General features: G+C 37.0%; 1 protein-coding gene across 3 annotated transcripts in view; it reads left to right on the top strand.

Annotated features, from left to right (window-relative positions):
• The first annotated feature begins 8,422 nt into the window (after positions 1–8,422).
• GABRG2 (gamma-aminobutyric acid type A receptor subunit gamma2) overlaps positions 8,423–21,579 on the top strand; it is a 77,616-nt gene continuing 64,459 nt past the window's right edge. For 2 of the 3 annotated variants that reach the window (XM_054568086.1, XM_054568087.1), the window contains exon 1: positions 8,423–8,943. In XM_054568086.1, the coding sequence (XP_054424061.1) occupies positions 8,837–8,943 (107 nt within the window). In that variant the 5' untranslated portion in view covers positions 8,423–8,836. The remainder of the gene's footprint in view (positions 8,944–21,579) is intronic. The other variant, XM_054568085.1, reaches the window with a different exon arrangement.

Raw genomic sequence — 21,579 nt, 5'->3', positions numbered from 1 at the left:
GTATACAAAGGACTTTAAAAAAAAAAACAAACTATCCAAAATAAAAGGGTTGGCTGTCAGTTCTCTAATTATCTGGGTAGAATCAAGATTTGAGGATGGAGAGAAAAGAAGACTGCCTGGAGGGAAGGGTAGGAGGCTGAGAATGTCGCCAACTCAATGGCTCAACAGAAGTTCTGTCATTAAACTAAACTGTAAACCACCAACACTGCCTAAGTGAATCCCACCCTCCCCCGCCATGCCTGATAATAAGCACCCCCTTCTTCTGCATCCCAGTACCGTAACTGATAACCACCATACTGCTATATCAAGGAGTTAAATGTCAGGATTTAAGTAAAGGAAATTATTCTTTGAAGATTGGATTACATACAAAAACAATCTCATATATTACGGAGGATTCAATAAGAAGAATTGAAACATAAATATTTTGCAGGGATAATCTTTACCTTTGTCTTAAACTACAAAGAGAGATAGTTTTCATGGGGGTGAGAGAGTAGAGGCGGGTGGGGAGGCGGAGCCTCGCTGACAGAAAATCTGCATTTCCCATCCTGGCCCTGTTGTTAATCGGCTGAGTATCTTGGTGTCAGTCATTGAACATCTCTGGGCCTAATTTCATTTTTGGTCGAATATTTTCTAAAGTCAATTATCAGGTGTGACATAACTTTTTCACTGAGTAACTAATTCGATATTGATTAATGGAAACATGGGGAGAGTAACAAAAGTATGTAAGTATCTAATGTCACAAGTATAACATCAATGAACTATAATTTTAAAAAGTTTTAGTTGACATATTCTATTCAATCTCAAATCCCACAATCAGCCACGTATAATCTCATAAAATGCCAACAAATATTTCGCCATCGTAATTGTTTTTTTAACATGTGCCTATAGTGCCTTGAACGTGAACACCAGGCTGCCTTCCTCATGAACCTGTGTGGGGCTTGAGGACAAAAACCATGCCTTACTCACTTTTACATCCTCAGCACCTGGCACAGTGTCTGATACCTTCATCGACAATTAATAGTATTTGTTAAATGAGTGAGTGAATGGATGGACAAACTGACTTGATCTGGTTTGCCTAGGTTTCTGGAGATTAAGTTCAAATGGGTTTCGAGTAGAAATAGCATTCAAGCAAGTAGAAATAAACTTTACATAAAAGTGAATAGCCGCCTTGCTGATGTGAATTGAAAGAATGACAATGGAATTCTCTCTCCTATTTATTGTGACAATGTTGTGCAACCACCACTACCATCTACCTCTCAAACTGATTTCATCACGTTAAATTGGAAGTCTCTACCCATTAAATGATAACTCTTCATTCTATCCCCACTACTGTCCCTGGCCACCATGTCACACCCTGTCTCTATTCTGAGTGCTCTAAGTATCTCATGTAACTGGAATCATGCTGTGTTTGTCTTTTGGTGACTGGCTAAATTTCACTTAGCGTAACGTCCTTGAGGTTTCATCCATGTTGTTGCATATGTCGGAATTTCATTCTTTTTAAGGCTGAATAATATTTTAGAGAGAGAGAGTGTGTGTGTTGCTTATCCATTTATCCTTTAATGAACACTTGGGTCGCTGCCATTGTTTAGCTATTGTGAATTCTTTTCCTCATTTTAAGCCACAAGTTTGGAGATCAAGAGAACCACTCAGAGAGAAGAATGTGTTCCTTGGCTAATATGGAGGACATAGGGATCCACACGTGACTAAGAACTGTAACAGTCAGACATCACAAGGGGCTGTGACTAGAGCTTTCTGATTACAGAGGAAGAGCCTGGGTGCACTGGAAACATTCCGCACTTTTAGAGCTTGGCAACAAAACTGTGTGTTTACCATGAGTCAGATGCAGCTCCCAGGAAAGGGGGTTGGCTATGGGCCATCTTGATAGATTCCACATAAAGGACTTCTGATCAGTACAAAGATGTTGAGATCTTCCTAGCGATGCAGAAGCGGCGGAGGCTATCACCACCAATCAGATGTGTTGTTGGCACCCAAAAACTGATTTTGGCGGCCTTTAGTGGGTATCTCACTGGGACTCTCAAAGGGGCCTCGCAAGGGAGAGAAGGTAATTGTGTATCTAAGGCCCTGACACCAGATTATATGGTATCATCAAGTGGTATCTTTTCTTCTCTCACCCTCGTTAAAAAGCAGTTATGGGGGGGGGGGGGGGTGGGGGTGTGTGTGTGTGTGTGTGTGTGTGTGTGTGTGTGTGTCTGGCGGTGGAGGGGTGTTTCTGGGTTAGGGACAGAATGAGGGAACGTATACGAAGAAAAAGAAGTATCAATTATTTTCCCTTCCCCTACCAGGTTTATTATCCTGATGTATGTCTTTTCATTGCCACAGAAATGTTTTAAATGGCGAAGTGCTAAGTAGAGCTTAATGCTAAGTTGAAATTGCACATGTTAATACTTGGTAAACAAGCTATTCACTTATTAGCTGACAGTGCCAGGGAAGAGCTGTGAGACATGCCTGGGATTTCATGCAGGAGAAAGAAGAACGAGTACACAGAGAGACTTGAAGTTTGTGAGAAAGATCTTGTAAGAACAGAAATCTTAGTCTCGCTGAGCTAGTTGTTCTGGGAGACTTCAAAGTGAAGGGGTCTGCTGGGCAGTGGGGCATCTGTTTGTGAGACATAGAAGAGTGTTGGAAAGGGGCTTACTTTGTGTGCCAGTGAACACAAGAATGGTAGAAAATTAACTCACCAAACTACTATCTCTTTGAAGAAATATGTTTAATGGAACTTTAAATGACACCTAGATAGAGGCCTGGTAACAATTAGGTACTAATAAAGTTTGCTGAATGTTGTGAAATACTAGAACAATAAATAAGAATAACAGGTAATATTTTTAAGTATTTAATATGGGCCAGAAATTTTTATAAATTGTTTACAAATACTAATTCATTTAATCCATGGAGCTATATGAGTTCAGGATTATTATTAGGCTATATGCAGATGAGAAAAATATTTTTTAAAAACTTTATCAGTTGTGACTAAGGCATGATAGTAAAATTTCTGATAAGACTTAAAAATTGAATCAGTTTTCTTCCTGAAACCTCTCACTTTTTGACAAAGGCGGTAGAATTTTTTTAAACATATTTCTGTAAATTTAAAGAAGATCTACTTTCTTTAAAGTACTAATTTGAGGTGCTGATATTACTTTCCTCAATAAAAATGGTCTGATGATTTTAAACTGAAAGTCTTCCTACAGTTTGGTAGATCCATAATGTATTTCTATTTTCACATTTGTTTTTTGCTGATGCAAACTATATCAAATAAATTATAATGGTTTCAATAATGATTTTATCTTTAGTTGTGTTTTCGTACCACAATTAAATTTTTTAAAAAATGAGGTTAATCATTTAAGAACTGATTCGCCTATCAACCCAACCACCAAAAAAAAAAAGAAAAAAGAAAAAAGAAAGAAATTATTTTCAATGTATTCCTGGAACATTATCACTACAATAATTTGCTGTCATTTTCAAGTGTCTTTTATTTTACTCTGAAGTTTAAGCTCTTTTCTGGAGTACTGGACAGGATGGTGAAGTCAGTGGGGGTGGCGGGTGGGGGGCATTCATACTTGAGTTTCAGGCTTGTCTGCCCCGCCAGTCCCATCCACTAACAGTATCACACTAAAGGATACTCCTATGACTCCAAAGCCTAAAAGAAAGTCTCTGGGAGGCATGTCATTAGCAATGAGAGACATTTGTCAGGGGAAACTCTGCTTCACCATTTCATGATTGCAGAGCACATCTGAAAATCATTACGAGATAATTCATAGCCTTGATCAAGTTCTTATATCATATGTAAATACTGAGAATGCTTGTGATTTTCAGACCATAATTTGACATTAAAAAAACAAAAACAAAGCTATACCCAGTGATTTCAAATGATTGGCCAACTTGCGATCCATATACTGTTATTGCAAAAGTACACTGACATGCTTCTGAAAGATACTTTCTAAGATTCGACTTCTAGATTTCAACAAGTTTTTAATGAGCATGTACTATGTGCCAGGCCCTCTTCTAGATGCTGGGGCAAGTGCATTAGATAAGGCAAGTAATGCCCATTGTCGTGAAGAACCGATGCTGCCATATGGTGGCGGGGGCACTGCAAGAGGACGAAGAAGGGAGTGGAGATGCCTTTCAAGGCTCATACTTCAGAACTCACACATACATGTGTTCTATTGGACAAAGCAAATTGTAAGGCCAGCCCCAATTCAAGCTTGGGAAAACAGACCCCACCTCGACATCTTGTTCATCTAGTATCGTGAACAATGAAGTACTTGCACTCTCCCGTGAGACTTAAGAAGATCAAGACTGAGATAACCAAGCCAAACATTTTTTCCAGTTTATTTTAGTGTGCAGTAATATGAGCGCTGACTCCTGTGATGCTGTGCTACAGTTTAAGAAGCTGACCTATTTGAAAGAGCCATAGTTCTCTCTTCCCACGTCACTCACAAGGAAATGCTATTCAAATTATAGTCCCTGAGTGTTAAAAATGAAAGGTTCCATGTATATCACCTGTATCATCCATTATATTATTGATGAGAAAATAAGACATAGAGAAATGAAATAATTTCCCCAAAGTCACAGAGTTAATGACAAAGCCAAGATTTCTGACTCTGAACTGTATGCTCTTTGTATTACATCATGTTGACTCTAAAGTTTTATTATAGCTGAGATTAAAGAAGTGAATTAATAACTATGTTATTTATTACCTGAATCATGTTATTGGGAGATGGTTTACAACCATGCTTAAGAGTTCAGTTTCTTATGTCAGGCTGCCTGGGTTTAAAATCTGCTCTGCCATGAACTATATAATCAACTCTATAGATTATATTGGACAATAAATGTAGTCTTTCTAAATTTGAATCTTTCCAGGTGTGAAATGTTGATATTAACAGTGTCCACTTTGTAGTATTTTAATGAAGATCCAATAAGGCCTGTCACACAGCACTATGCCTGACACAGCTTATGCTTATTGAAGAGGATAATATTTATTTTAACAATAGAATTGTTAAGGTGATATTAACATCCAGTAAAATGCTCAGACCTTAAGTGTTTAATTTCATAAGTTTGATCAGTGTGTAAGAGTATGTAGTAACTTTCCTAATTCAGATACAGGATACTTAATTTACCCTGGAAATTTCTCTTGTGCCTCAAAAATTATAGGCAAAATCTGTGCTGATTTTAATCTCATAGAATTCTTCTGCTGCCCTTGAAGATAACATAAATGGCAGCACCATATACTAGGTACTAGTTTTTGCTTGGCTTTTTTTCCTTAACATAATATTAAAAAAATTTGACTATGTTGTTGAATGTATGTATGTATATGAATATGTTTATATGTGTGTGAAAATAATGCAAGAATAAAGTTTGTTTTTCATATACTCATAGCTATATTTATTCTTGCCCACTTTTCATAAGATGTTTATAAAACGTTTAAACTACCATGATTTGATAAATACGATGCTTGCATTTTCATTCTAAATATTTATTTACATTGTTTTTAAAAATATGAAAATTAGAAAGAAGAAAACTAACACACCCTCTCATCCAACTAGTCATTGTCAATATGTTGAATTGTTTAATGGGTTATTTTTCTCAGAAAAAAAGTTTTAGTTAAAATTTTAATTTGTATCATCATCATCATCATCATCATCATCATCATCATGTATATGCCCAGAAGTGAATTATGAGGTCAAAAGTTTGACCAGTTTGGTTATTGATACCAGATTTTTTATCATTTAGGAAATTAAAATACACTACTTAGGTTCTGGTTTGGTAGTTACGAATAAGCTCATTATTCTGCAGATAACAATTATAACTAATGGACAGAATATTAAAGTACTAGAGAGTTACCAAAAGCATGTAGAAACGGATGAAGATTTGTCCATAGAAGGAGAAAATTGAATTGGATGAGATCTGAGTTTTCATAGCTTTCCCAAGAGGACGTGTAAAGGACGGCCAATTTTTTTCTCTCTTTGCCTGAAACTTTACGGGTCCCTTGATACCAGCCGTGCTGGTTGTCTAGAATCTGCAGACGGCAGGCAGCCATCTCACTTGTTTGAGTTTTCATAGGGCGTGGGGCTGCCAAAGAAGCTCAAATTGAAAGGGGAATCACAGCAACAAAGTGACAAAGAGTTAAAGCTCCAAATTCATATGCAAACTTCCCTTAAGTATTTGTTGTGGGGTGGAAAGAGGGAAGACACCAAGAAACCCCAGGAGGAAGCAAACACTGAATTACTCAAAGAGCCTCCCCAGCATTCCAGCCGCCAAGCATCACAGAGGTGATGAGGCTGGGGTTTGAATTCCACCAGATGGTTTTCATAAGCAATTCAGACTTTCTTTTGAAACTCTAGAAGGACCGTTACCCTTCTCTGCTTTAGAACTAAGGATTTGCTGGAAGCCTAAGGGCAAAACAGAAACTTAATCTGAAAGCAGCATAAAATTAATCCTGCACAAGTTTAAGGCGATTTGTCAATGATTTAACTCCTATTAGAACAAGTATTGACATTCTTCAGAGTATTGAAAATCAGAATGTCGATAATACATAACGTATTTGACACATGGTAAAACAATAATAATGACATATACAAAGTATAGCATAATAAGACACATTAAAACATAGCAGTCAATACAAACCAATCAAACCTGAAATGAAGTTAGTAAATAAAGACATTCACTTAGCTATTTTAAATAGTTTAAGGACTTAAAGGAAAAATGGTCATGATGTTTATATGATCAGTGAGTGCACAGTAGGGAATCTTAGAAAATAAACAAATCACTTTACTGATTCATAACCGCATTTCTATTATTTATCTCACTTGCATGGTCTTTGTAGGTATGTGAATATATAAACATTGGCCTACAAAAATATGATCAAATATCTTTACTACATGCAAATATACAGCTATAAGCCACCTAGGTGTTTTTGTTAAAAAATATATATATATATATAAAGAGGGCTAAAGTTTCTCACAGTGCAGCAAGGAACAAGGTAATTACAAAGCAAGGGGTTTACATATACTTTGCCTCCAATTCAATTATAACAGAAAGAAGTCAACTGACTACAGAAGTGAATGTTGTTGTTGTTGCTTTAATGGGATTTTCCCTAATCCCATAAAATAACTGCCTGAGGTAGAATTCTAAACTCATTCAGGTGTCCAGGTAAGTATGTCCCTTAGGCCTGCTTTGCTGCCTGGTCATAATGTGTCTCCTCAGCCTCTATCATGAGCAGAAGCCACCGGTAGTTCTCACAGCTTTTCTGGGCTATATTTTAGGGTTAGACATGGAGAGCGGACCTACTTATCTCAGGCTCTATTTCTATACTACCTGGACTCCTTCTTCCTGTTGCCTCCCTGGAAGACTCAGATGCTGTAGAAAAGGCAGTGGTTTTGGTATAACCTCCTATGTTCCAGAAAGGTGTCCAATTGGTTTTCTTCACCTGCATTTCCATGCGAACATCTTTGCTATGGTCTTGACTCTATAGAAACCTTGAAACACCCCTCCACTTTCTTCTCCATGCGCAGTGATTGGAGTTCCCTCTGTGGTGGATGCACTAGGTTGAAATAGAGGGATGTCTCTCATGTATCAGTATCCATGGCAACATTCTATGCCAGAAGTAAGCACTCTAACACCACTCATTCACCTCAGAAATTTTCAGGAATGTCATGAAGCAGAAGTAAAAAAGCATCAATCCTGAACAGCAAACAAAAATCCCTTTATATTGTTAAATGTCCTCTTGACTCTCTCCCTTTGTCCAACTTCCCTTCTAAAAGCCCCCTTTGGGTTTGTGGTTTGTATTCTTTACTCAGGCAGCTCTCTCCATGCAATTACATTCTTCAACCTTCAGGTAGTTTGTGTCTTTACATTCTGAGAGCAGAAAAGGGAGGGGTGCCTCCTGGAGAGCATGGAAATTCTCCGTGTCTTTTAGATCTATCAGTGTTGTCTCCCTTCAATCAAATTGAAAATCCATCAAATCTGTTTTCATATGGGATGGTTTTACAGGGAAAGAGCCGTTTCTCCCCTGCACTCTGCTCTCCCTCCCCCCACTATTTGACCATGATTTCTAAGACTGCACGATTTTAAATAAGGATTCTTGGCAGATCTGAGGAGACAGACCTCAGTCATTGGTGTATAGTGTAGGAGCTAGCTCAAGCATCCCTGGCTTTCCGTGGGGATGGAAGCCAGTCCTTGCGTGCTTGTGTGTGCAGTGAAGGGTTAAGCAACACTGGAAAGACACCACGCATGTGTTAATTCGTGCTGCTGCAGCATGCATCACTTCCACTTTGACCTCACAGTTATCACGCAGAGATTCTCGTGATTTTTCTATTTCTTTTAAACACACACACACACACACACATACACACGCGCGCGCGCGCGCGCGTGCACGCGCACACACAGCCCAGCCCCCTCTAAAAGAAAAACCAAAACAAAGCAAACAAACAAACCTACAACGATAGACCTAGGGCAGTGTGAGTGTGTGAATGTGAGGGGCTCGAGCGTGTGTACCAGTGTGTGTGCCTTTCTCTCCCCCTTATTTGTCTCTGTGCGTCTTTTCCTAAACCCTCCCCCTGCCTCAATTACATTATTCCCCCAGACTTGGAAGCCGCTCCCTGAGCTGACGCTTTGATGGTATCTGCAAGCCTGTGTGCCGATCTTATTTCTGCTCCCTGAATACTAATTCCTGAAGCTGGTAGAGATACATCTCCCCAGTGACGGGACCTACTAGAGGCAGGTGGGGGGAGCCACCATCAGATCATAAGCATAATAATAATACAAAGGGGAGGGATTCTTCTGCAACCCACAGACAAGAAGCAGAGGGGGGAAAAAAGCTATGAGTTTGCCAAATACATGGAGCACAGGAAGCTCAGTCTACAGGACTCCTGTATTTTCACAGAAAATGACGGCGTGGATCCTGCTCCTGCTAACGCTCTGTCCAAGGTAAGATGTGCTGGTTTTGGCTTCGTTTTGTTCCAGAGACGTGGGGGAAGGGTTGGGGACGTGGCACTACGGAGACCACCGAGATGTAGAACACTCTTCTAGGTTCTGGGGCTTTGTAATTTAAGGGAATGTGAATGTGCGGGGAGGGAAAAGGAGGGAGGAAAGAGGAAGGTCACTTTCGTTTATTTATTAATTTGCTCCACTGATTTGTTTGGTGTTAGAGTGAAAAAGCTAACATAATAAAGACTTTGTGTTTGAAGAGTAGCGTTTTCGTATTACTGCAAAATTATGTCCAGGTGGGCTGTGCTGACGCGCGGGCATCTGAGGCCATGTTGGAGGCGTTTGGGGTGGGGGTCTGGAGGAGAAGCCTGCAAATGAGGTTCCGGCGCACCCCCGGGAGAGCTGTGTTTGGGGGGAGGGGTTCTGTTCTTGTGCCTCGGAGTATTGCTTGCGCCTGCACTTTGGCATTCTTACGATCAGTCAGCCAGGTTTTCTCTCCAGCCCCACCGACCTGGCAGCAGGCTCCCTGATGGGCAAACGTGGTTCAGCACCAGGGACAGCAGTTCTGCTCGGGGCCAAACGGAAAGGGGCTTGTCGAACCCCACAGTGCACCCCTAAATTTACGCAGGACAGCCATAGAGTGCAGGCAGAAGGCCGATAGAGCCAAGGAGCACTAATGACATCCAGGGACCCTATTCTGTTAGTCCTACCCTCTCCTTGAGAGAGGAGGGAGACCTTTGGGCAGGGGCTAGAGAACCTGGTTGATGAATGTGTGGACTAACATATGTCTGGAAAAGCGTTGGCCTTGATGCAGTGTTGAAAAACATGCTGAACCAGGGGAATGTGATGCAAAATTTGTGAAGTGTGCTTTAAAGCCCTAGAGAGCCTTGCTTCACTAAACAGAAAAGATGGGAAGGGGGGATGGACTGCCAAGCCCCTGAGCAGGTGTGTGACCTGAAGTGCTTTGAACTTTCTTGGACCAAAAGAATCAGAGGAATGAATATTTCTCCAATTATAGTTCACCATTCATCCATCCACCTAAACACTCCCCACCCCCAACACACACCTCAGGATTTTCAGCAAGGACCAAAGGCAGGTCAGTCCCCTATCTACATGACTTAAACTCTCCTACACTGTCATTTTGAAATAAAGCTCCATATTTGGGGTGGTTCTACACTCCCCCCTCCCATAAAAGAAACATTAGCTATAGGATATATCAAGCCCTTGCCCTAAGGCTTTTGTGGGAGTTGACACTCTTATGAAGTAGTTGTAGCAAAGGGAGATAAAAGGGATGGGGGTTAAACTGTTATTTTATTTTATTAAAAATTACTAGTTAACTACTCTGATCATTCATTCTTTAAGGGAGATAATGGGAGAAGCATATTTCTGATCAAGAGACCTGCACAAAATAAGGAGTGAAAGGCTCTCTTGGAGTTTCTAAGCAGAGAGGGGGTCTGCTTAATTCTTCCAGGATTTTTCAGTCTTTCCCCCTTCACTATAAAAATAGACTGCATTTTCATTAAGAATATAAGATTAAGTAGCTTTCTTAGAAGAGGTGAGATCCTTCTACTGGAAATGGTTTACATACAAACACATTTTAGTGGAATCCTGGACAAACATTTTTCTACTCAAAATTTGCAGACATGTTTTTCTCCCTAATGTTGTGTGTAGTTCTTAACTGTTTTCAGATATTAGAGAGCTGATAGTTTTTATGGATAGAAAATAACATTCTCATATTCCTACCATTTATGAAACCTGTGGATTAAAATCTAGATAAGACAGGGAAATATGTCTTTCATTCCTACTCCCCTTCCATCCATCTTAGTAAACAATTTAGTAATAAGTTTAGTTATAAACAATTTTATAACTAAATAGATAAAGACGTTCTTATGTATTTTATCCTCATGGCCCTACTTTAAGCAAAAAATGTTTAACTTTATTGTTATTCATAATAGTATATCTAAGGTGTCTTACTTTTTGTAGGAGCCCTACTTTTTTCTTTCCCATATCATATAAAATGTACAACTTAGAAATACATTTTACTTTTCAGTTCTGAGCATAGTAGCCTAGATGAGCACTTGAAATAGCTCTAAATAATAGGAGTTGTGTGTCATGTAAACTCTCCAACAGAAAGATTTTCACATCTTCTCAGGAATGACAGAAACAAGTCATATATTACAGAGAATTGATCAGAGTTTCAGTTTACTGCAATCCCCTAAAAAAGCTATTCGCATGCCTGAATCAGGCTGGATGGAAAAAGGAGCTTTGATCTGAAGTTGATCCTAAAGGACTTTAAGTTACAGGAAAAAAATGTGGGATCCTAGGAGATAATCTGAAAGAGGTCTTAGGGGTAAACAGTGCCAGTAGAAAGTTTAGAGAAATTATAGAAAGACATTTAATTGACTTTTTCACTTCTATAACTCCAAAGAATAAGTTTTCCCCCTCATTAAATTGACTAAACGCATTAGGTTGTGTTTACAAAAACAGTAAAGCAAGGAGGAGTACAAAGCATTGAAGTGATGATATTAAAAGCTAGTATCTCCTCTTATGTGTGAAAGAGTTAATTGCTAAAACTCCAAACTACCTGACCTGTCACGTGTCTTGTATACAGTGCTCTTATTGCATCACCTGGAGAACTTGCTAAAAGGAGGTCTCCTGGACCATACACTGGAAGACCGTCAATCATTATGTCTGGGGTGGAGCCCAGAAATAGTCATTTTCTGCAAATGCCCTAGACTGCACATTGAAGGAAAGTGGTATATGCCTTGCTAACATCCGAAGTTTATTCATCACCATATTTAATGTGTACAGGTGTTTTTCTTATTGCTACTTTATTAAACTGCTGAGCATAATGAGGTATTTTTACCTCAGATTTTTTTATTTGTATATAAATCATTGAGTGTATTCTAGAAACCATAATGAAGAATAGCTATAAAGAATTTTAATAAACCCACCTCATATATGAGAAAACATTGGTTGAAAAAAAACAGAGACCTCCCTCATTAAAGGTCTGTATGCATGTGTATGTAATTGTATTTTTAAATTATATACAATCCATGGAGAATATTCATATATATAGGTTTTAAAACAAATTTCCTAATTTTATAAACTCTTTTGATGTAACTACATTCCATCTCAGAATAAAAATACCTTAAAAAGAAGAAACAAAGAGAGATACAACAGAAAAATTATTTAAATAGGAATATGTGCTGGAAGTAAAGATATTTTACTTTTTTTCTTAAAGTAAGATTTTATAGTATACTTTGAGTGATAACAAATTAATTTTCAAGGATAGCTTGAGCAGAGGTGAATTTGATGAAATTTGTGACAACATAACCCTTATTTTGAAGCGCTAACACTTATTTAAAATATACATTGAGTCATAAATTTGTAGATATTTTCTGTTCTTATCTGTAGCTTAAACAGAAATACTTCAGGTAACTTTTCTTATGAGGTGCTGAAGTTTTTATCCCATGAGTAGTTTTTTTCAGAGTTTTTAAGTTTTGCAGGCTATGACCACACATGCAGGGGAATATTGTGACTCTTTATTATAATGCTGTTTGTTTACAGAATTAATCTCTGCGGACAAGGCTTTTCTTTCCTAATGTTCCACCTGGTTTTACTTAGAAAAAAATTGTCTTCTCAGCATATTTGATTGCTTAGTTGTAGACATAATATTGCAAACAGTCTACACTAAGGCAAACATCTACCTAAAAAAAAAAAAAAAGGAGGAAAGAAAGGAAAGGAAAAAGAAAACCTTATTACTTAATATTTTCCAGAATCCAGCTGCCTGCCATCCTCTAGACAAAACACCTAGATCATAGGCAGGAATTAAAAATTGGCTTTTAATTTAAGTAATTAGTTATATAAATGCTTGATATCTTCGACACAGTTTAGAAGAGCTAAGAGCTAACTTCCTCAAAATAATTGGATTGCAGGATATTTAATGATTGAGGCCTCTGTTTTAAAATGTTCTTCATGTAAGCATTTCCGCTCCAACTGAAATGAAGTTAAGACTAACTTTAGAGACTCTAACTTTGTAGTAAATATTACATTACTAAGATTGTGGTTATTTCTCACTCTTAACAATTTCCTAGCCATTCCAAGACAGACTTTCCACAGTTCAAGTACAACTGGAATTTCACACAATTGTAGTTGAAAGGCAGAAGAATTTCTCTCTCTGGTGTAAGGAATATTTTAGGCTGATTATTTTTAAGAAACTGCAGGCACAGGAGCAACTCAGTGCCAGCAGCAGTTACCCTTTTGGAAGGGATATTTACATTTACAAGGGAAATCTCCATTTGCAAGGGTGTCTCCTCCCCGGAGCGGTAGAGAAGCTGACTAAATCTATGGATACTCTTATCAGTGGAGAGGGCAGGGCCTTAATTCCTTATAGTAACCAAACCTTCAAGTTCACTGTGCTTTGCCTGACAGCCTCCCAGATCTGCCTTCCCTCCAGCATCATCTTTTGTCTTCAGCTGGAGATGGTATTTAAGGTGGTGGTTTGGGCATTCAAGGGAGTTACTCAGTTTTCTGGTTATTCTCCGTATAGAAGAGGTTATACATGTTATCAAACTTCTGTTTGTTTTCCTCCTGTTAATTTGTCTTTATTACCTAGAAAGTTAGCCAAGAACCTGGAAAGTTAGAGAGAAAATTATTTTTCCTCCCCAACACGGTTCCCCGAAGTACTTCTCCCAAATTCACAGATCACAGAAGATTGGTTCAAAGTTATAATTAGCACAGTTCAGGAATTGTTTGACTACCGTGGGTGTCAGCACAATTTAAGTGCTTAACAATTCAGGATTTCAATTGGGGTGGGCCCTCCAGATACGCGAACCTATTCGGATCAATGTGAAGAGAAAAATTCATCCCTCCACTCCTGGGTCATAAGAGATCTATGTGACGTCTTGCAAGTTAGTGTGGGTAGTGAAGTTTTCCTCTACCCTCCTTCGTTCTCTTCGTCCGTCTAATAATTAAATCTCCATGAGACAGATTAAGAAAATAGCCAAATTTATTTACATATGCACTTCTGGCAACCCACGTACTTGAGGGCTTCAGAGACAGGAAGGGAAAATGTGGTATCTATAATATTCTGAACCACGATGCGCTGATGCCCCCTGGGGCTTCAGAGTGTTACTGTAGGAGGATGAGAAGAGCAGATGCTCAATAGTTTGCCCCGCTGTGTAGATAGATCACAAAAGGTTACCACTGATAATTTCTTATTATGGGCAAGGCTTATAATTCAACTTATTCCAGGTAGTTGGAGATCAAAGCAGGGATACAGAAATTTCTGTTAAGCCTGCTCAGCTTCCTTTATCTCAAAATAACCCACATACTACAGAAGCACATTTAGGATGACTTGTTCTAAACCCCTGCATCAGAAACTAAATAGTCACAACATAATACCAATTTCAGACTTTCAGCTCTACCCGTGTCACGCACACACATACGCTGCACCAAAATTTTAATGTAAATATTAATATGTAATGTTTATTTTCATTAATATATAAATCATATATTTCAAATGTACAAATATGTACTAATGAATATGTAGTTAATATATTATATACACTTAATTTTTACTAAAATTTGTGAAGTTGTTATTGTCAACCACATTTGACAGATTGGGAAATCAAGATTATAGAGAGTAAATGACCATGTGTAATGGCAGATGAGCCTAGATACATATATAACAGAGTATGTGCGTGTGCCTGTGTGTCTGTGTGTCTATACCACCCTGCACTTCTTGTCCTGTGCCCCTTCGTGGGTGCCCTCCAGGAATCAGGAGTCAGCTCTCGTTCCAATCAGCAGCACTAACTGCGTCCCCCAAAACAGTTACCAGCAAGGGCACTCTGAGCCCCACCCCTGACCTGTCACCAGAGCTGATCCAATGCAAGTTCCTCCTTTCTGTGGCCCCCACGGCCTCAGCCAGCACTTCTCACCACTTCCGGCGCCCCGCCCTCTCCCCCGGCAGGCGCGTCACCTGCTTGCTTCACCTCTTGGGCAACAGCCACTCTTTTCTCCGTACGTCCTTTTCTAAATATTTCCCTTGTCTTTTTTGTATAAATAGAAGATGATTTAGAGTCGTCTCAAAAAGTATTTAACATATATATATATACACACAAATGATCATAAGAACTAGTTATATTTTAGATCTGTCAATTATTTTCTGAAAGTTTTGACCAGTTTCACTCCATCAATAGTTTTCTCACTAGAGTAGTTAACTAGCCTAGATTATCTCTATTTGTCAGCATTAATTTTTATAATTATTTGATTCTATCTTCAGACAATAGGATCTAGAACAGTACCTTACTTCCAGTGAGCTCAATGAACACATTAAAATCATCTATATAGTAGCATGTTTTGAGAGTCTCAGTCTCCATCAATTGCACCATTCTTAAATTCTTACTTTTATTGAAAGCTCTAAGAAGAAATTCTTAAAAATAATCCACTATTTGGTTGTTTTGTGAGTTTAAAAACATGTTAAATGGCATTATTTAGACCCTGGACCAAAACTGTGCTTAGAAAATACACTTTCTTAACAGTTATGTCTCTGTATATAAATATAGCTTAATCTGCAATTCAGATGTTACACCAGAATTTAGCTTCAGCATGTCATTCCATTTTCAAAGAAGAGATCTTGCCCTTCCACTGAGCAAATGTACAGAATAATCTGCTCCAGTTTTCCTACAAAAAGTTTTAGAAAAGTGAAAGACAAAATCAAGGCAACTATACTGAATATTAAAATAGAAGTAATATTACTACTTTAATATCTGTTGTTTATATCTTCAATATGTAGATATATAGGTTGACATTTGAAATCACCTCAATTATATATGCAACTTCTTTGATAGTTTTGGCATGTGATAACTTAATATCAAGTTTAATTTCTAGAGGAATAAGAAGATATAATTTCTAGAAACTGGGGCTTTAATTTTTTCTGAGAATGCTTGTGTACACATTCTTATTCTCTCTAGAGCCTTGTGAGTTAAATGAAGATCTGTTATCCTTCGAAAAGCTATAAGGAATGAGATATAAAGAGCCTAAGGACTCACCCATGGCTCCTTGAATATCGTCTGTAAAGCAGGATTTCGCTTCCCCTAGTCTCATTTTAGTCTATATACTACAGCACAAAAGTATAGTCACCCTTCTTCTTTCTAAAAGTAAGAAAATAATTGGATTGTTCCAAGATATAAAAGGCCTCTTCAGTTTGCTTAAGTGGGAGTGTTATTTGCTATTCATTTCTTTCTATTCCAGAGAATAAATATATTTTGAAAGGAAATAAAAAGTTCTTTCAAGTTACACATGAGGGTGAAAATAAAACTTAACTTCAAGTCATATTAATCTCTATAATATTATGATATGAGCCCAAAATATGGTAGTAATTCTATATCATTATAAAACTCATTGTATAACTCCATGGATAAAGTGCCATGTAAATACTAAATAAGTAGTACTGATAGTACACTTGCCACCCATTCATAAAGAAAACTATAATGAATAATACCAAATAACATAATAGTAGGGAAAATAAGGAATTCGTTTTAAGCAAAGATTGTTTGTAATCATTGAAACCCTGCCACAAACTTGTTCTGGACTGAGACAAATATAAACTGAGTTCTATACTTTATTTGGACATATTTAAATAAAATGCCCAAAACAAACTGAATGTAACTTGTCAGTGTAAGATTGGTAGAGACAAATAAACAATTTCCTAATTTACGTTATTTTTTGAAGGCTATCAGTCCTTTTTTATAACTTGCTTTTGAAAACACCTTCAAAATACACAATTGAGGAAAACTATTCTAGACCCAAAACATGTTTAGGTATCTTGCCTCAGTTAGGTCTGCGCTAGGAACTGGATATATAATTATGAGGCAGCATCTGCCACCATGGAGTTTGAATCCCCTGGGATAGCAGTGACCAAAGAGGTGTCTGGATAATTATTAAATTTTAACCCATGTAAATGTCACCCAAATAAGTCACACGGTGCTATGAGAGAGTACAACTCTCTAGCACAGTGAAAGCAAAGGACAGAGAAACTGAGATCAACAATCCAGTTGAAACTGATCTATAATCATCCAACTTGTTGATATTAATATTCCAACACTTCTCTTGGTCGCAATAGTTTTGCTAAATTTGTTGCCCTCAATTGGAGAGGTTTTTACTTAAAAATGGGGTTTTTTAAGAAGAAGAAAAGTGGTATAAATTTTGTAAAAAATGTTCTGAAAACTATGTTTAGTATTTTTAAAAAATCTATGTAACAAACATAGATCATATTAAAGAAAATTAAATAAAGCAACCTGGTCATAGATGACATTATTTTAAAATAGACAAAATTTACAAATCAATGGCCAGTTGATGGGCTTTTGTTCCACTTATTCCTATTCTGTAGGTTTTCAAGTTCCATGCATGATAATGGTCTATTTTCTCACAATTCCCTGCAATTGATTCACCTTCTCTGAGCCATTGTCAATCCAATATAGGTAGTCAAACACAGTCAAACAGTTAGGGGGGTGGGCACAAAACATAACCACCTGGAATACACAAACCAGTTGTGAGCTTCAATTATTTTCAAAAATGTTAGGATTTGAAAACTTAGATGCAATTGGATCAAAAAACACAGTGAATATTTTGAAGCTTTTTAAAATTAAGTGAAAAATACATGTATATGGCCTATAAATATAGATACAGAACAAGATTTTAGTGCCTCAGTAATTTTTCAATATGGATACGCTGTAATCTTTGGTAAGATATAATATACTAATTAATTACCAACTGCTTTTTAAAATCTATTTAACTATTTTCTTCCAGTGTGCCCCTACATCTTATTCTCTTAGAAAAAGCAAGTGAGCATGTTTAGTTCCTCTCAAATAATTACCATTCAAAAAGTAAGATGTTCTATCCTCACGCATGTGCACACAAGTCTGTAACTTCTAGATATTTAATGAAAAGCTCTAGAGTCTTCTGCATTTTAGCCATTATAGTAGGACTGACACTGTATCTGTCAGGTTTATGGTTTTGTTATATTTTATTTTAGTATTGACTTGAAGAAGTACTTTATGAATTTTAAGTGAAAACCCATGTCAGATATATGTATGAAAATGTTTTTTCCCATTTTGGGTTGATTATTTATTTACTTATTATAAAGCAAAACTTGTCACTTTTTATTACGATTAGTATATTTTCTACATTCCCTAACAAATTTTTAACTCCCCTAAATTTGTAAAGATATTTTTGTATATTTTTAGAAGCTTTGTAGTTATAGCTTTTTTTGTGTAGCTCCACGATCCATTTTTAATTATTATTATTTTATTCAATATATGTTAGAAGTTGATATCCATCCTCCTCATGCATTTATCCAATTGTTTTAGCCCCATTTTTTGAAATGATTTTTCTTTTCCCACTGACATTCCCCAATAACTTTGCCAAAATGTAATTAGCATATATATGTTTAGGTCTATTTCTGAAATTTTTATGCCATTCCATTGATTTACTTGTCTATGCCTGTGTCAGCACTATATGACTTTGATCTTTGCAGTTTTAGAGTAAATCTTAAAATCAGTTCATAAATACGAAACACATTCATCTGTGTTCTTCTTTTGTAAAATAGATTTGTGAATTTTAAATCTTTCATATGTGTTAGAAAATTTCCCAATTTATACCAAAGCAAAATAAAAATGTCCTGTTGTATCTTTACTGAAATGGTGTTGAATATACAGATCAATTTAGAAAGTACTAACATTTTTGACAATCTTAAGTCTTTCCATTTAAAAACATGGTTTATATCTCCATTTGTTTCCTTTAATTCTTCTCATCAACTTCCTGTTTATTTCAATGCCAACATCTTGCACATTTTCCTTAAGTTTATTCTTAAGTACTTTGTATCTTCTATTCCATTTTAATATTAATTTCCAAATGTTTATCATAATATAGTAAAGCATTTCTTTTGTATATTAATGCATATCCTGTAATATAGTTCCAGCAATTAATTCTAATAATTTTTGTAGATTCTTCATGATTTTATATAGAGTATTGTCAAATGCAAATAAAGACAATTTCACTTCAGAATGACTTCCTAAAATATAAATATGCTTAAAGCTTTGCAATAACTTCCCTTTCTCCCATAAGATACAATTGTCTTATCTGGACAATATCTATGACCATGTGCTTCCTGTGCAAAATGGACACCTTTTTATAGTGAAAGAGGGCATAATTATGAATAATTATGTCAGAACCACAGCTGCCAACTGGAACTTTCCCAGGCAAACTGGGCATATGATCACTCAACATGGTCCTTCCTGACCTGGTCCCTGACAGCCTCCCCAGCATCAGCTCTGCCCTCCCCCAGACACACGTGGACAAGCACGTCATAATTCATTAGATTCCTATGAACATCAGTCTCATTTTCCTACCTCCTTTTAGGTACCCTTTTCAGGGCTTCTTACTCTTCTTCCATTTTTAGTCTTGAATACAGAATTTTCATCTGAGAGGTGTTTTAATGTCTGTAAATATTTTTATTACAAATCATTCCTATTTTCGGTTAAAAAGGAGAGATCACAGTGAACAAGTTTAACTAAACTACCTTTTTGAGAGCATGAAAATATTCAATAAGAAAAATGACTCTGAAGAGGTTAAATTTTTTTCCAGTGATATCACATGTCACTTCACCCAAACTCTTTTACATAATAAATAAGCAGCAAATAAAATCGACTCAATGTCATAACACCAAGAATACGGTGGCACTCAAAATACTGCTTGAAACATCCATCACAGTGACTATGATTTTCCAGGTACCCTTGTGGTCAACAGGCCATTAACAGTTTCCAAGGGCCAGGAAGGGAGCTCCTTTTTGTAAACCTGCTGCCATATGCACTTTGCAGATCAATTTCTCTGATGAACAAGCACAAATTCCGCAGAGAACCCCATGGGGAGGGAGAGATTTCCTCATTCAATTTTATTCTCCTTGACTTCAGACTCTTAAGTATTCTCCCAAGGAGATTCTTGATAGATGCTTAAGTGTCAATGAAATTGATCATGAAAATGCATCTGCACATAAAGCTGAAGATTGGCGATAGGAGTGACACACGCTGATTTAGGTGCCCTGAATAGTGGCCTGCTGCATTCCTATTCATTTTGTGGATCACAAGTTTGTTTAATCCCTATCCCCTGTGTTCCTGGCACTATACCTGACACTGAAGACACAGCACTGAACAAGGCAAACATAGTCCTTGTTCTTGCGGAATTTATATTGTAGAATAAAGACATGTCTTTTAAAAAACATAACACTGTATTAGAGTAATATATATTGTAATCATACTTTTACTTATCAACAGTATTCTACCTTTGTATTGATTTGGTTCACTTATTACCTCTGATTTAAGCAAGCTGTATAACCAGGTACACATTTTACATTCCAACTTTTTTTTAAACCCACAAATTTACATGATTTTGTTCTTTTCCCCTTGAAATAGGCTAACAGGGGATATCATTTGAGTCTTGCTGAGTTCTAAATGGCTTTGTTAAATGTGAATAAAATAAATGCAAAGTGGACAAATTTGTTTCTTCATGCCTCTGGCCTTCCTGCGATAAATATTTATTGAATTCCTAATACTTGTTTTGCACTGTACTGGAGATAAAACAGCGAGAACAACAGACATCTTCTTAATCCCTTTAGACCTTGCAGTGTGGAGGGAGGCAGACAGCAAACAAATAAAGAAACTTCTAAAAATGATACATGTTGAAGCAATAACTAAAAAAGTATGGAGTCATGGAGAAAATAAAGACAACTTTTACTTTAGATAGATGATCAAGAGAGACTCCTGAGTAATGAAGAACAATTTAAAACTATAAGGGATGGAAAAATTCCGCCATCAGGAGACTGAGGGGAAGAGCTTTCTCAGCATTGGTAACAAAGGTGCAAGGACCCTGAAAGGAGTAAGGGCCTGGTTTGATTAGGGCACTAAAAAAGGGCCCAGATGGCTGGAAGACAGTGATTGAGAGGGAAGAAATCAGCACAAAGGAGTTGGGAGGCGGAACACTGCTTCCCAGTTCGTGACCTGGCTGCCATAGGAAGGACTGGACCGTGTTCCAGTGAGAAGTTTGGATCATGAGACATCCTTCATATGATGTACCATCTGTTTTCTTTTTAAGGAAGAAGGGTGCCTCTGTGATTTGGGAAGTGGCGAGAGTTGGAATTTACCTGCCTGTACTCAATTGCTTGGCAATTGACTTAATGGTTGACTTTTAGCTTCTTTAGAGTTAAATGTAGCACTACATACATATGGTTTTATATAATTATATATCGTTTTTTATATATACACAACAGTTTGTGTGTGTGTGTATGTTACAAAATCTTATCAGGATCATTAATTAATTATTGATTCTGCTATTATGTCAACTATTTGAAGCATACTAATTATTTTATGGCATTGTTATGAAATTATTGCACTATATTTAACTAATATTTTAATAGATATATTTTTACAAAGATTAATACTTTGCATCTAAGAAATGACAAAGGAGGTTTCTAAATTCCAAATTAATCAATATGATTTGGGAGTAATTATTTGGAAGACCAATTTTAAAATCTTAACAGATTCTCATAGAATTAACAAAAGTACACTTATTTCTTAT

The sequence above is a fragment of the Pteronotus mesoamericanus genome, unplaced genomic scaffold, assembly GCF_021234165.1.
Source record: "Pteronotus mesoamericanus isolate MK-2021 breed Mesoamerican mustached bat unplaced genomic scaffold, CSHL_Meso_final contig_2, whole genome shotgun sequence".
Taxonomy (NCBI): Eukaryota; Metazoa; Chordata; class Mammalia; order Chiroptera; family Mormoopidae; genus Pteronotus; species Pteronotus mesoamericanus.
This window is presented reverse-complemented; position numbering and strand designations above follow the sequence as displayed.